This window comes from Glycine max, chromosome 20 (assembly GCF_000004515.6).
Source record: "Glycine max cultivar Williams 82 chromosome 20, Glycine_max_v4.0, whole genome shotgun sequence".
Taxonomy (NCBI): Eukaryota; Viridiplantae; Streptophyta; class Magnoliopsida; order Fabales; family Fabaceae; genus Glycine; species Glycine max.
The window spans coordinates 2413453-2427348 of record NC_038256.2 but is presented as its reverse complement, the minus strand read 5'-3'; the positions used below and the strand labels follow the sequence as shown (position 1 = coordinate 2427348).

Sequence of the window (13896 nt, the reverse complement as noted above, 5' to 3'; positions counted from 1 at the left end):
GTACTCAGCCTCAGTAGTAGACAATGTCACTATAGGCTGTTTTTTAGAAGACCATGAAACTGCTCCAGAACCAAGTAAGAATGCAAAGCCAGAAGTGCTCCTACGATCATCCAAATCACCAGCAAAATCACTGTCGGTGTAAGCCACCAAATTTGTGCAACCATTCTTTTTGTAGAAAATTCCAAGCTCAGTTGTACCTTTCAAATACCTTAATATTCTTTTTGCTGCAAGCCAATGAGATTCAGTTGGGCAAGACATGAATCTACTAATAAGACTCACTCCATACATCAAATCAGGTCGAGTTGCAGTCAAGTACATCAGACTGCCAACCACCTGTTTGAACAAAGTTTCATCAACTTTGGTTCCTGCTTCATCCTTTGACAATTTCGTGCCTGGAACAATAGGATTCTTCACTGGATTGCTTTTATCCATTCCAAACCTTCCTAGAATTTCATGAGCATACTTTCTTTGACACACAAAAATCCCATCTAAACTTTGTATTACTTCAATCCCGAGAAAATATCTCATCCTCCCCAAATCAGTCATGTCAAATTCCAACATCATGGAATTCTTAAAATCATCATACATACTTTTATCATTTCCAGTATATATTAAATCATCAACATAAAGACTTACTATTAAAATTTTACCTACTTCCTTCGACTTTGTGAACAGTGTGTGTTCACATAAACACCTTTCAAAGCCTTCTCGAACAAAGTAAGCCTCTATCTTGCTATACCACGCCCTTGGTGCTTGCTTCAAGCCATACAATGCCTTTCTTAGCTTGTAAACTTTGCCTTCTTCACCTTTCTTCTCATATCTCAATGGTTGTTGCACAAAGATTTCTTCATTGAGTTCACCGTGAAGAAATGCACTCTTTACATCTAGTTGAAAAACATCCCAATTGTTTTGTGCTGCCAAAGCAAGTATTAATCGAATGGTGTCAAGTCTAGCAACTAGAGCAAAAACTTCAGTATAATTAACTCCATATTGTTGTGCATACCCCTTCGCCACTAGCCTTGCTTTGTACTTGTCTACCTCTCCTTTCTCATTAAGTTTGGTTTTGAAAACCCACTTAACTCCAATTGGCTTCACCCCTTTCGGTAGAATAGTTAACTCCCAAGTCTTGTTCTTTTCTATTGACTCTATCTCTGCCATCATTGCATCCCTCCACTTCTTACTCTTGACAGCTTGTTCAAATGTAAGTGGGTCATCTTCAGTGAGCATTATCATAGCATTCAGACCATCTTCATCTGACAAACCTTCACCTGTTACATAGTCTATTGCCCAAGATGGTGGTCCTCTTACCCTCCCTTCATTCAAAATTGGTGAATCATTTTCAGTTGATTCACTAGAAGAAACACCAGTTTCACTTAAGTTTCTTGTATCAACATCACTGCCTTCTCCTTCAATGTTACCTTCTTCTTCATTGTTTTCTATTCCTTCTTCCATGTTATTCTCATCACCATCATCGTTCCACTTTAAAACATCTGATATGCATTCTTCATTGCTTTTGCCCCAATTCCAGCATTCATCTTCTTGAAAAATCACATCCTTGCTAATGATGATTTTCTTGGAAACTGGATCATATAATCTGTATGCCTTTGATTCATCACTTACTCCCAAGAAAACACACTTCTTGCTTTTTTCATCTAATTTGCTTCTCTTCTGGTCTGGGACATGTGCATGAGCTACACACCCAAAAACTCGAAAATAATCAACCATTGGCTTCACATTGCTCCATGCCTCTTCTGGAGTTTTGTTCTGCACAACCACAGTAGGACATCTATTGAGGATATGCACACTCCATTTTACAGCTTCGGGCCAAAACATTTTAGGAACCTGCTTCTCCGCTAACATAGAACGCACCATGTTCATTATCGTTCTATTTTTCCTCTCTACAACTCCGTTTTGTTGAGGAGTATAGGCTGCAGTCAATTGTCTACTAATGCCTTGATTTTTGCAAAATTCTACAAACTCATTTGAGGTAAATTCACCACCTCTATCTGTTCTCAAAGAAGCAATATATGCACCAATCTCCTTTTCAACATGAGCTTTAAAATTTCTAAACATGGAAAAAGCTTCTGATTTTTCATGTAAGAAATAAATCCAAGTTTTACGAGTGAAATCATCAATAAAACTTAGGATGTACCTCTTGTTGCTATTTGATTCTGGTTTAATAGGCCCGCATATGTCTGCATGCACAAGTTGTAACTTGTTTGATGCTCTCCATAAACTCTTCTTAGGCATAGAGTTTCTGTGTTGCTTTCCAGTTAAACATTCTATGCATATCTTCTTTGGAATCTTGACTGAAGGCAACCCAATTACCATCTTCTTATCAAAAAGTGTCCTCAATCCGTTATAGCCTAAGTGACCAAAGCGGCAATGCCAAAGATGAGATTCATTTTCTGATACAATTTGGAAACACGAGGAAGCTTTTGGTATCATGGTTGCCAACACAGAAAACATTCTATTTCCACTCATATCTGACTGCATAATTAATCCTTTCTCAGAATGATATACCCTACACTTCCCATGTTGAATCAAAATAGTTAAGCCTTTTTCTTGAAGTTGCCCTATGCTCAATAGATTATTCTTAAGTTCAGGAACATAATAGACACCAGAAATTGCCTGAGTAAATCCATTCACTTGCATACGAATGATACCTTTTCCCACAACAGCCATTCTGGTATTATTGCCAAGTTTTACAGTTTGGCTAAAGCTTTCATCCAGTTCTGAGAACCACTCCTTGTTTCCAGTCATATGATTGCTGCAACCAGAGTCAAGGAACCACACTTCTTCCATTTTGTCTTGCTCCAATTCAACATAAGACATTAATAACAATTCTTCATCTTTTTCCTTCTCTAATTCAACATAATTGGCATTTTTCTCCCAATCAGGACATTCATATTGATAGTGTCCTAACTTGTGACATTTGAAACATTCAATAACAGCTTTATTGAATGATTGTCTTCCCCTTCCTCGACCTCCTCTGAATGAACCATTACCTCTACCTCTACTTGCTTTGTCTTCATGGGAGATCTTCAGAACCTGCTCTTCTTCTCCACAACTTCTCATCCTCTGCTCATGAACAAGAAGACTACTTTGCAACTCATCAATAGTCATCACGTCTAAGTTGTTGGATTCTTCAATTGAGCATACCACATAATCAAATTTTGAGATCATTGATCTCAAAATCTTTGCAGTAATGACTGTTTCACTCATACTTTCACCATGAGCCTTCATTTTGTTGGCTATGGTTAAAGTACGAGAAAAATATGCATTCACTGTTTCTCCTTCCTTCATTTGAAGAATCTCAAAATCTTTGCGTAAAGCTTGCAGTTGAGCCCTTTTGACCCTGGTTGAACCTTGGAATTTTTGCTTCGTTGAATCCCATATATTTTTTGTCGTGTCCCTCTTGAGGATTGTTTCAAGGACTTCACGATCTATTGCCTGGAAAAGGTAATTCTTTACCTTTAAGTCCTTCAACTTCTGCTCCTCGATCAATTTGCATTGTGCCTCCGTAGGCTCTATTCCATCTGCCACCATCAATATCCCATTCTCAATGAGATCCCAATATTCTTTGGAGCGGAGAAAATTCTCCATCAACATTGCCCAATGATCATAATGACCATTAAACCTTGGAATTGCAGGCTGCACGAAACTGCTACTCCCACCTTCTGCCATTCTTCTCAACTCGTTCTACTCGAAAGAAAGAAAAACTGCAGTTTCTTTCTTGACTCACACTCACTGTTTTCCTCACACACTCACTGTTTTCCTCACATGCACTCAATATCAGGCCCCTACAATGGAGCTCTGATACCAATTGTTAAAAAGAACAATGACATACAAGTATTTAGAGAGACGGCTCTTTTTCTTAATTTTCAAAAATACAACTACTGCAGTTACAAAGTTACAATATATAGACTACTGCAGTTACAATATATTTAAAATGACTCCACATAACTACTTCACATAACTCCTATTTACAAGAAACTACCACTAACTTCTTAACTTCTATTAACTTCTATTCACATCAACATAATCATAGTACTAATGTATAGTAATATTCTTTCAATATAATTTATTTTATATCTAATAAAAAATTAAAATTAAAATTTTGAATCAATTAGTTAAGTAACAAAAATTACAATGAATTATGTGAACTGATATTAATATAATATATAATTTTTTATACAATAAAAATTATAGCATAATAGAATTGCAGACATTTAGCAGTGTTTCCGCCAGTTTTGATAAATCAAACACAAGTTCATCCTTAATCACCAAACAAGAAATGGACAAGCATTGGCACAGTAATTTTAAATATGAATATCCTTTAAGAGATACAAAACACTATTGGGATTTCAGTCAAAAAAGAATTTAGCTTAGGTAATCCCATACCCCACACACATGTCACTATCAAATTACTTTGACTTGATTATGACAATTTGGTCTATTTGCATAAACCCCCCTCATTTTCTCCGTCACTTCCTCACACCTTCCTCTCTCGTTATGCCCGGAAACACACTCTTTCACTCTTGTCTCTTGCTTACACTGTAAGCCAACCCAGGGCATTCCCGTAATTTCCCCAACCCCAGTATAAATTCGCCCGCGGTTACTACTCAAATACTCTTGTCTCTTGCTTACACGGTAAGCCAACCCAGGGCATTCCCGTAATTTCCCCAACCCCAGTATAAATTCGCCCCGACCCTCGCGGTTACTACTCAAATTCTGCAGTTACTGCTTCCGTTCATTTCCGTTTCGTTTTCCTACTTTTTTTTCTCGCTCCCGTTTTCTCCAATTCTTCCTAGCAACAATCCCAATGGAAAGAGGTGCTTACAGAGGCCGTGGCCGTAACGGTAATGGTGGCCGTAACAGTTACGGTGGTGGTCGCGGTAGTTACGGTGGTGGCCGTGACGGTAACGGTGACCATAACAGTTACGGTGGTGGCCGCGGTGGTCGTAGCAGTTACGGTGATAGAAGTTCTCCTTCTCAATCACAGTGGCAACCAAGGTCAAACCCTTCTTTTTCTTCTCCAAAACCTAACAATTCTCATTCTCAAGTTCAAACACAAACTCAAGCTCATCCAGGTATTCAGTATCAGCCACTAATTTTTCTTTTCTTACAGTTTTTAGTCTGTAAAATGCATCATCAATATTAACTAACAATAAATGATAATATTTTAGTTTAATTTGTTTTTAATTATGTACAGACATTGGATCTTCGAAGATACCAGAGAAGAAAATGGACACCATCACACCTGTGCGTAGGCCTGACAATGGGGGAACAGTTGCAGTGCGAAAGTGCTATCTCCGTGTGAACCATTTCCCTGTTTCCTTCAATCCACAGAGTATAATTATGCATTATAATGTGGAAGTGAAGGCCAAGGCTCCTCCACTGAAGAACAATCGTCCTCCCAAGAAGATTTCGAAGTACGACTTGTCATTGATTCGGGATAAGCTGTTTTCCGACAATTCACTGCCAGCTTCAGCGTATGATGGTGAAAAGAACATCTTCAGCGCGGTGCCTTTGCCGGAGGAAACATTTACCGTGGACGTGTCCAAAGGAGAGGACGAAAGGCCTGTTTCTTATTTGGTCTCTCTGACATTGGTGAGTAGGCTCGAGCTTCGGAAGTTGAGGGATTACCTCAGTGGAAGCGTGCTTTCGATCCCTAGGGATGTTTTGCACGGCTTGGATTTGGTGGTGAAGGAAAATCCTTCGAAGCAGTGTGTTTCCTTGGGGCGGTGCTTCTTCCCCATGAACCCTCCTTTGAGGAAGAAAGATCTTAACCATGGCATAATTGCGATTGGAGGGTTTCAGCAGAGTCTTAAGTCTACTTCTCAGGGATTGTCCTTGTGCCTGGACTATTCGGTTTTGTCCTTTCGGAAGAAGCTGTTGGTGTTGGATTTTCTGCACGAGCATATTAGGGACTTCAATTTAAGGGAGTTTGGGCGGTTCAGGAGACAAGTTGAGCATGTACTTATTGGGTTGAAGGTTAATGTTAAACACCGGAAGACAAAGCAGAAGTACACTATTACTAGGTTGACACCCAAGGTTACGAGACATATCACATTCCCTATTTTGGATCCCGAGGGCCGGAATCCCCCAAAGGAAGCTACTCTGGTTGGTTACTTTCTAGAGAAGTATGGTGTGAACATTGAATACAAGGACATTCCTGCCTTGGATTTTGGAGGCAACAAGACGAATTTTGTGCCTATGGAGTTGTGTGAGTTGGTTGAGGGGCAGAGATATCCCAAAGAGAATTTGGACAAATATGCTGCCAAGGACTTAAAAGACATGTCAGTGGCTCCTCCAAGGGTGAGGCAAAGTACAATACAAGCAATGGTAAACTCAGAGGACGGACCGTGCGGGTAAGGGGAATTTAATTTCATGAAACTGGATACTTGTAGCTTTTTGTGGTGTTTGTTGCATTGGTGTAAGTTTCAAATGATTTGTGTGTGGTCACTTTCTCGTTGTCTGTTTACTAATTTGTCAAGTGTTGTGACTTGTGATCCATAAGTAAATTTTTTACCTTGCTGTGCATATATGTTGAAAATGTTATTATTGAATATGTATGGTTTGTGGAACTTGTGATGCTGCTTTTCCTTGCTTGCATGGAACCTAATTAGTTTTATTGACATAAGTATGGAGTCTTTCTGGTTCTTTGGTGTTTCTTTTTCTTCTTTTTTTTTACCTCTCCTCTCCATCCTGCTTTGTACTGTCCAATGAGGTTACTTTTGCAAAGTCATTTCATTCTATTTATTTGAAGGTAAAATTAACTAAATATCAGGACCTTGCGCTTAAAGGACTGCATAGCTTTGAACGCAAGGACAAATCCTCAAATGTCCTGTTCGTATAGCACATTCTCTCTATATTTGTTGACTTGATTGTGTTTAGTATAAACTGTTTTGGTTCCACAAATACAAATTGATTTATATTTAACAAATACTTTCTGTAAGTACAGAACTAGAATTGGAAATGTAATGGTTATTCTTTTGTAACGGGGAACCTATAACTTCATAATTCATGTATCTTTTTAATTTCCCTTTTATCTCCTCGTGTATATACTTTGCCATGATTCTTTTCATCTGCTGTATCTTTTTTTTTTTCTTAATTTGTTATAGAGACAAAGGCCTCACAAAATCTCTTTTGACAGAGGTGGTGTTATTAAAAATTTTGGAATGAGTGTCAACACTTCCATGACAAATGTGACAGGACGTGTAATTCAGCCTCCACAATTGAAGCTAGGTAATCCAAATGGCCAGACTGTTAGTATGACACTTGAAGTAGAGAAATGTCAGTGGAATCTAGTGGGACGATCAATGGTGGAAGGCAAGCCAGTTGAGTGTTGGGGCATTCTTGATTTTACCAGCCAGGAGTCTGGTTGGCGCAAATTAAACAGCAAACAATTCATTGAGAACCTTATGGGTAAGTATAGAAAATTGGGTATTGGCATGAAGGAGCCAGTTTGGCGTGAACAATCTAGTATGTGGAGTCTTGGGGATTACAATTCGCTGTGTAAATTACTTGAAAATATTGAGGATAAGGTTCAAAAAAGATATCGACGAAAACTACAATTTCTTCTGTGTGTGATGTCCGACAAGCATCAAGGTTACAAGTGCCTCAAATGGATTGCTGAGACCAAGGTTGGCATAGTGACACAATGCTGCTTGTCTGGTATTGCTAATGAAGGGAAGGACCAATATCTTACAAATCTTGCCCTCAAGATCAATGCCAAAATTGGAGGAAGTAATGTGGAGCTCATCAATAGGCTACCACACTTTGAGGGTGAAGGTCATGTTATGTTCATAGGGGCTGATGTCAATCATCCAGCTTCCCGGGACATCAACAGTCCATCAATTGCTGCTGTAGTTGCCACTGTTAATTGGCCTGCTGCAAATCGCTATGCAGCACGTGTTTGTGCTCAAGGTCATCGGGTTGAGAAAATTTTGAATTTTGGGAGAATTTGCTATGAACTTGTTTCGTATTACGATAGGCTGAACAAAGTCAGGCCTGAAAAAATTGTTGTCTTTCGTGATGGCGTGAGCGAAAGTCAATTCCATATGGTTCTCACAGAGGAGTTACAAGATTTGAAATCGGTGTTTAGTGATGCAAATTACTTCCCAACCATCACTATTATTGTCGCACAAAAGCGACATCAAACTCGATTTTTTCCTGTGGGTCCAAAGGATGGGATTCAAAATGGCAATGTGTTTCCAGGTACAGTTGTGGACACAAAAGTAGTACATCCTTTTGAATTTGACTTTTACCTTTGTAGTCACTATGGAAGCTTGGGTACTAGTAAGCCCACTCACTATCATGTCTTATGGGATGAGCATAAATTTAACTCTGATGATTTGCAGAAACTGATATATGACATGTGCTTTACCTTTGCAAGGTGCACTAAACCTGTATCTTTAGTCCCTCCAGTGTACTATGCTGATCTCACTGCATATAGAGGACGGTTATACTATGAAGCAATGAATCAAATGCAATCTCCTGGTTCAGCTGTGTCGTCTTCATCATCACAGATTACTTCTTTGTCAATTTCTTCAACAGGCTCAAGTTTAAATGATCCGGGGTATTACAAGTTGCATGCTGATGTGGAAAATATAATGTTCTTCGTTTGAAGGGCTTATATCTGCACTTTCTGTTGTGGCAGAAGAACTTATTTTGCTCCTCTTCTCTGCTCTCTTTGCATTGGGACAAACTACTTTTCCTGATTGAAATAGATAAGTAGTTTGTGCGTGAATCTAATGGGTCAATTATCGTGAAACTGTTTTCAGTGTCTTGTCCTTTGTTATTGTTATAATGGAGTCGAATATTGTTCATGTTGTTTTAGTTGGTTTTGGGTTTGTGGTTGCATCTACATGCAACCTTTTAGCAGGTTTCATGTACTTTGCTATAGTTGCAATGGAGTCACATATTGTTCATGTTATTTATTTTAGTTGGTTTTGGGTTTATACCTGCCTCTGAAGTTGCTCCTTATTTTTTTGGTCTACCATTTCTCAATTTTTCCTGCTTTATTTTTTGGGGTAAACTTGCTCTATTTTTACTCGCCGTTGCATGTTTCTTGGTATGCAGGAAATTAATAGATTTTTTCTTTTGCTTATTTTGAGTCATTTATTAAATTCTATTTGTACAATTATGACTTATTTGTAGTTGGGAATATGTAATTTTGTCTGGATATTTTATTATTATTATTAAAATTCATGTTTATTCTCGTAAAAAAGGTGACGAAAGAAAAGGAAATACTCAAGAAAGCCTTAAAATAACAAAGGCATGTCACGCCCATGAGCAGAGATGATAGTTTTGGGATTAACTAATTTTGTTAGGAAAATTGATTGTTGTTACAAGAAAGAGTTAGTGGAATCAGATTTCTGACTTGTCAATAAGTGTGTCAATGCAAAAAAAATGCCATCAATTAAACAGTCTTATTATCCTAAGGGGTTATTTTCACTTATGCTATACAAAATTGTGGGATTAAAGCCAAGTAAAAATTTCGTAAGTACTACTTCCAAAAGAACACAAGAAAAAATTGTAGGATTCAGTATCAACTTTGAAATTTTCAAATTCCTTCCTTACATTAAATCGCACCATTGGTTCGCAACCCGTTCTTGAATATGCTATTTCATATGTCATTTCACCTTCAGCTTCAGTGTTTTTAAATCCTAAAAAAAAACTATTTAAATCATATGAACTTTTTCTCATTATCATAATGATGCAACTTCTTTCCCTTCTTACACTAAACCCCAATTTGAAGGCATGTGTGTCTGGTAAAAGTTTTAAGCTTCACTGTTGCTATTCAGAACTTGACCAAGAAAAATGTTTTAAGGCTCATTAATTTCAAGGGGCTGACATTCATTAGACTCCATATCCTCTACACATATAAAATGATTATAACTTTTTTCCTAAAACACAAGAAATTAGGGGAAAAAGTGCCAAAACATTATTTAGAAAGGATAATCTTATTCTATATAAGTAAATAACAAATAATCGTTTGAGGAGAAAGGAAAATTTATAAAAATGTAAAATAATGAAAATCACATAAAATAAAAGGAAGAAAAGTAAAGGAGTAATTTACTCCTTTACTTGTAAGGCCTTTGTCTCTATAACAAATTAAGAAAGAAAATAAGATACAGCAGATGAAAAGAATCATGGCAAAGTATATACACGAGGAGATAAAAGGGAAATTAAAAAGATACATTGATTATGAAGTTATAGGTTCCCCGTTACAAAAGAATAACCATTACATTTCCAATTCTAGTTCTGTACTTACAGAAAGTAATTGTTAAATATAAATCAATTTGTATTTGTGAAACCAAAACAGTTTATACTAAATACAATCAAGTCAACAAATATAGAGAGAATGTGCTATACGGACAGGACATTTGAGGATTTGTGCTTGCTTTCAAAGCTATGCAGTCCTTTAAGCGCAAGGTCCTGATATTTAGTTAATTTTACCTTCAAATAAATAGAATGAAATGACTTTGCAAAAGTAACCTCATTGGACATTACAAAGCAGGATGGAGAGGAGGTAAAACAAAAAAGAAGAAAAAGAAACACCAAAGAACCGAGTCCATACTTATGTCAATAAAACTAATTAGGTTCCATGCAAGCAAGGAAAAGCAGCATCACAAGTTCCACAAACCATACATATTCAATAATAACATTTTCAACATATATGCGCAGCAAGGTAAAAAATTTACTTATGGATCACAAGTCACAACACTGACAAATTAGTAAACAGACAAGGAGAAAGTGACCACACACAAATCATTTGAAACTTACACCAATGCAACAAACACCACCAAAAGCTACAAGTATCCAGTTTCACGAAATTAAATTCCCCTTACCCGCACGGTCCGTCCTCTGAGTTTACCATTGCTTGTATTGTACTTTGCCTCACCCTTGGAGGAGCCACTGACATGCCTTTTAAGTCCTTGGCAGCATATTTGTCCAAATTCTCTTTGGGATATCTCTGTCCCTCAACCAACTCACACAACTCCATAGGCACAAAATTAGTCTTGTTGCCTCCAAAATCCAAGGCAGGAATGTCCTTGTATTCAATGTTCACACCTTACTTCTCCAGAAAGTAACCAACCAGAGTAGCTTCCCTTTGGGGGATTCCGGCCCTCGGGGCCCAAAATAGGGAATGTGATATGTCTCGTAACCTTGGGTGTCAACCTAGTAATAGTGTACTTCTGCTTTGTCTTCCGGTGTTTAACATTAACCTTCAACCCAATAAGTACATGCTCAACTTGTCTCCTGAACAGCCCAAACTCCCTCAAATTAAAGTCCCTAATATGCTCATACAGAAAATCCAACACCTGCAGCTTCTTCCGAAAGGACAAAACCGAATAGTCCAGGCACAAGGACAATCCCTGAGAAGTAGACTTAAACTCTGCTGAAACCCTCCAATCGCCATTATGCCATGGTTAAGATCTTTCTTCCTCAAAGGAGGGTTCATGGGGAAGAAGCACCGCCTCAACGAAACACACTGCTTCAAAGGATTCTCCTTCACCACCAAATCCTAGCCATGCAAAACATCCCTAGGGATCGAAAGTACGCTTCCACTGAGGTAATCCCTCAACTTCCGAAGCTCGAGCCTGCTCACCAATGTCAGAGGGACCAGATACGAAACAGGTCTTTCGTCCTCTCCTTTGGACACGTCCACAGTAAATGTTTCCTCTGGCAAAGGCACCACGCTATAATGCATACTTATACTCTGTGGATTGAAGGGCGATTGTCTGAAAACAGATTATCCCAAATCGATGACAAGTCGTACTTCGAAATCTTCTTGGGAGGGCGATTGTTCTTCGGCGGAGGAGCCTTGGCCTTCACTTCCACATTATAATGCATAATTATACTCTGTGGATTGAAGGAAACAGGGAAATGGTTCACACGGAGATAGCATTTTCGAACTGCCACTGTTCCCCATTGTCAGGCCTACGCACAGGTGTAATGGTGTCCATTTTCTTCTCTGATATCTTCGAAGATCCAATGTCTGTACATAATTAAAAAAAAAATAAAAACAAATTAAACTAAAATATTATCATTTATTGTTAGTTAATATTGATGATGCATTTTACAGACTAAAAACAGTAAGAAAAGTGAAATTAGTGGCTGATACTGAATACCTGGATGAGCTTGAGTTGTGTTTGAACTTGAGAATGAGAATTGTTAGGTTTTGGAGAAGAAAAAGAAGGGTTTGACCTTAGTTGTCACTGCGATTGAGAAGGAGAACTAACTGCTACGACCACCACCGTAACCACCGCGGCCACCACCGTAACTGTTATGGTCACCGTTACCGTCACGGTCACCACCGTAACTACCGCGACCACCACCGTAACTATTACGGCCACGGCCTCTGTAAGCACCTCTTTCCATTGGGATTGTTGCTACGAAGAATTGGAGAAAACGGGAGCGAGAAAAAAAGGTAGGAAAACGAAACGGATGAACTTGTGTTTGATTTATCAAAACTGGCGGAAACACTGCTAAATGTCTGCAATTCTATTATGCTATAATTTTTATTGTATAAAAATTGATATATTATATTAATATCATTTCACATAATTCATTGTAGTTTTTGTTACTTAACTAATTGATTCAAAATTTTAATTTTAATTTTTTATTAGATATAAAATAAATTATATTGAAAGAAGATTACTATACATTAATACTATGATTAACATAAAAATCATATATAATAACATTTTTTTTATTATGCATTCATATGTATGTATATTAATTTTAGTTTAATATGTTTTTCTCATACATGCTTATTTATACTAAATTTTTTTCGTTCTTACTTCTTGGTTTTTACGGATTATGGGAAAAAATAATAGTTTTTAATTTTAAAGGGATGAAAATAAGGAAATTGTATACCTTTTATATTTTTTAAAATTTTTATTTTATTTTTAAAAAAACTCTAACATTTTAGACATCCCTTAAAAACAAACATTTTAGACATAATTTTTTCAAGAAATATACAAATGCCAAAATAAAAAAATATTGCAAATTAGGAAAATAATAATAATTTTAAATTTTAGATGGATAAGAATAAAGAAATTTTTATACCTTTTATACTTTTTTAACTTTTATTTTATTAAATCTATTATTTTAGACATAATTCTTTCCAACTGACGCAAATTGTTTTCAGTTTTTTATACAACAATTTTTTATTATTTCTCTCCATTTATTTAAAAATATAAAAGGAGTTCAATTTAATTATTTTCTCCATTAAAAAAATAACGAAGAGCAATAAAGATAACTAATTTCAATTTTATTTCTTTTTACTTATTCTTTTCATTTACTGAAATTTAAAACTTCCAGTTTATTTGAATTTTAAAAACCTGTCTAATTTATTTATTAAAACTACCCACTTTTTTAATTTAAAAAACCTAACAATTCATTAATTTAATCATACATTTTTTTTTAATTTCAAAAACTCTACCAATTTTTTAACATTTTTTTTACTCCGAGTAAATAATTAATTTAATCCTTCGATTTGAATCACCTTGTCATTCTAGTTATTGAAATTAAAAAAAAAAAAACTTAAATCTGTCCCTGAAAATTTTTAGGATTTTATTTAAGTCCCCAAAATCAACCCTTTTTCCCTCTCATTTTGGTCCATAAACTTATATTATTATTATTATTCTCTTAAGTCTCTAGAGTAGGAACCAAAATGAAAACAAAAGGGTTATTTTGAGAAAGTTAGATGAAATTTTAAAAAAATTTATAGACTTATTTGAGTTTTACTTAGTTTTAGGAACTCGTAAGATAGAAATTCAGGAAGTATATTGATCATTTACTCAAAGTACAAGGATCAACGGCATAGTAAAGAGTGATGGTAAGTCATAAGTCATAAAACACCTAGATGCTTTTGAGAAG

The 13896-nt window shown here is 36.5% G+C and overlaps 1 protein-coding gene and 1 long non-coding RNA gene across 3 annotated transcripts; one reads left to right on the top strand and one right to left on the bottom strand.

Annotated features, from left to right (window-relative positions):
- Nucleotides 1-4715: 4715 nt before the first annotated feature.
- On the top strand, nt 4716-8966 carry LOC100805250 (protein argonaute 2). Of its 2 annotated transcripts, none has more exons than XM_006605460.4 (3): nt 4716-5096; nt 5216-6374; nt 7160-8966. In XM_006605460.4, the coding sequence occupies exons 1-3, from the start codon at nt 4826-4828 to the stop codon at nt 8631-8633; spliced, it is 2904 nt and encodes a 967-aa protein (XP_006605523.1). In that variant the 5' UTR covers nt 4716-4825; the 3' UTR covers nt 8634-8966. The 2 variants fall into 2 exon arrangements, with proteins under 2 accessions (XP_006605523.1, XP_003556681.1); XM_003556633.5 differs by having other exon boundaries at nt 4717-5093.
- A 1976-nt stretch (nt 8967-10942) lies between these two features.
- On the bottom strand, nt 10943-12472 carry LOC106797555 (uncharacterized). Its single transcript, XR_001386817.3, has 2 exons — nt 12144-12472; nt 10943-12010 (listed from the first exon to the last, which is right to left on the bottom strand). It is a non-coding gene; the product is annotated as an uncharacterized lncRNA (long non-coding RNA).
- Between the last annotated feature and the right edge of the window lie 1424 nt (nt 12473-13896).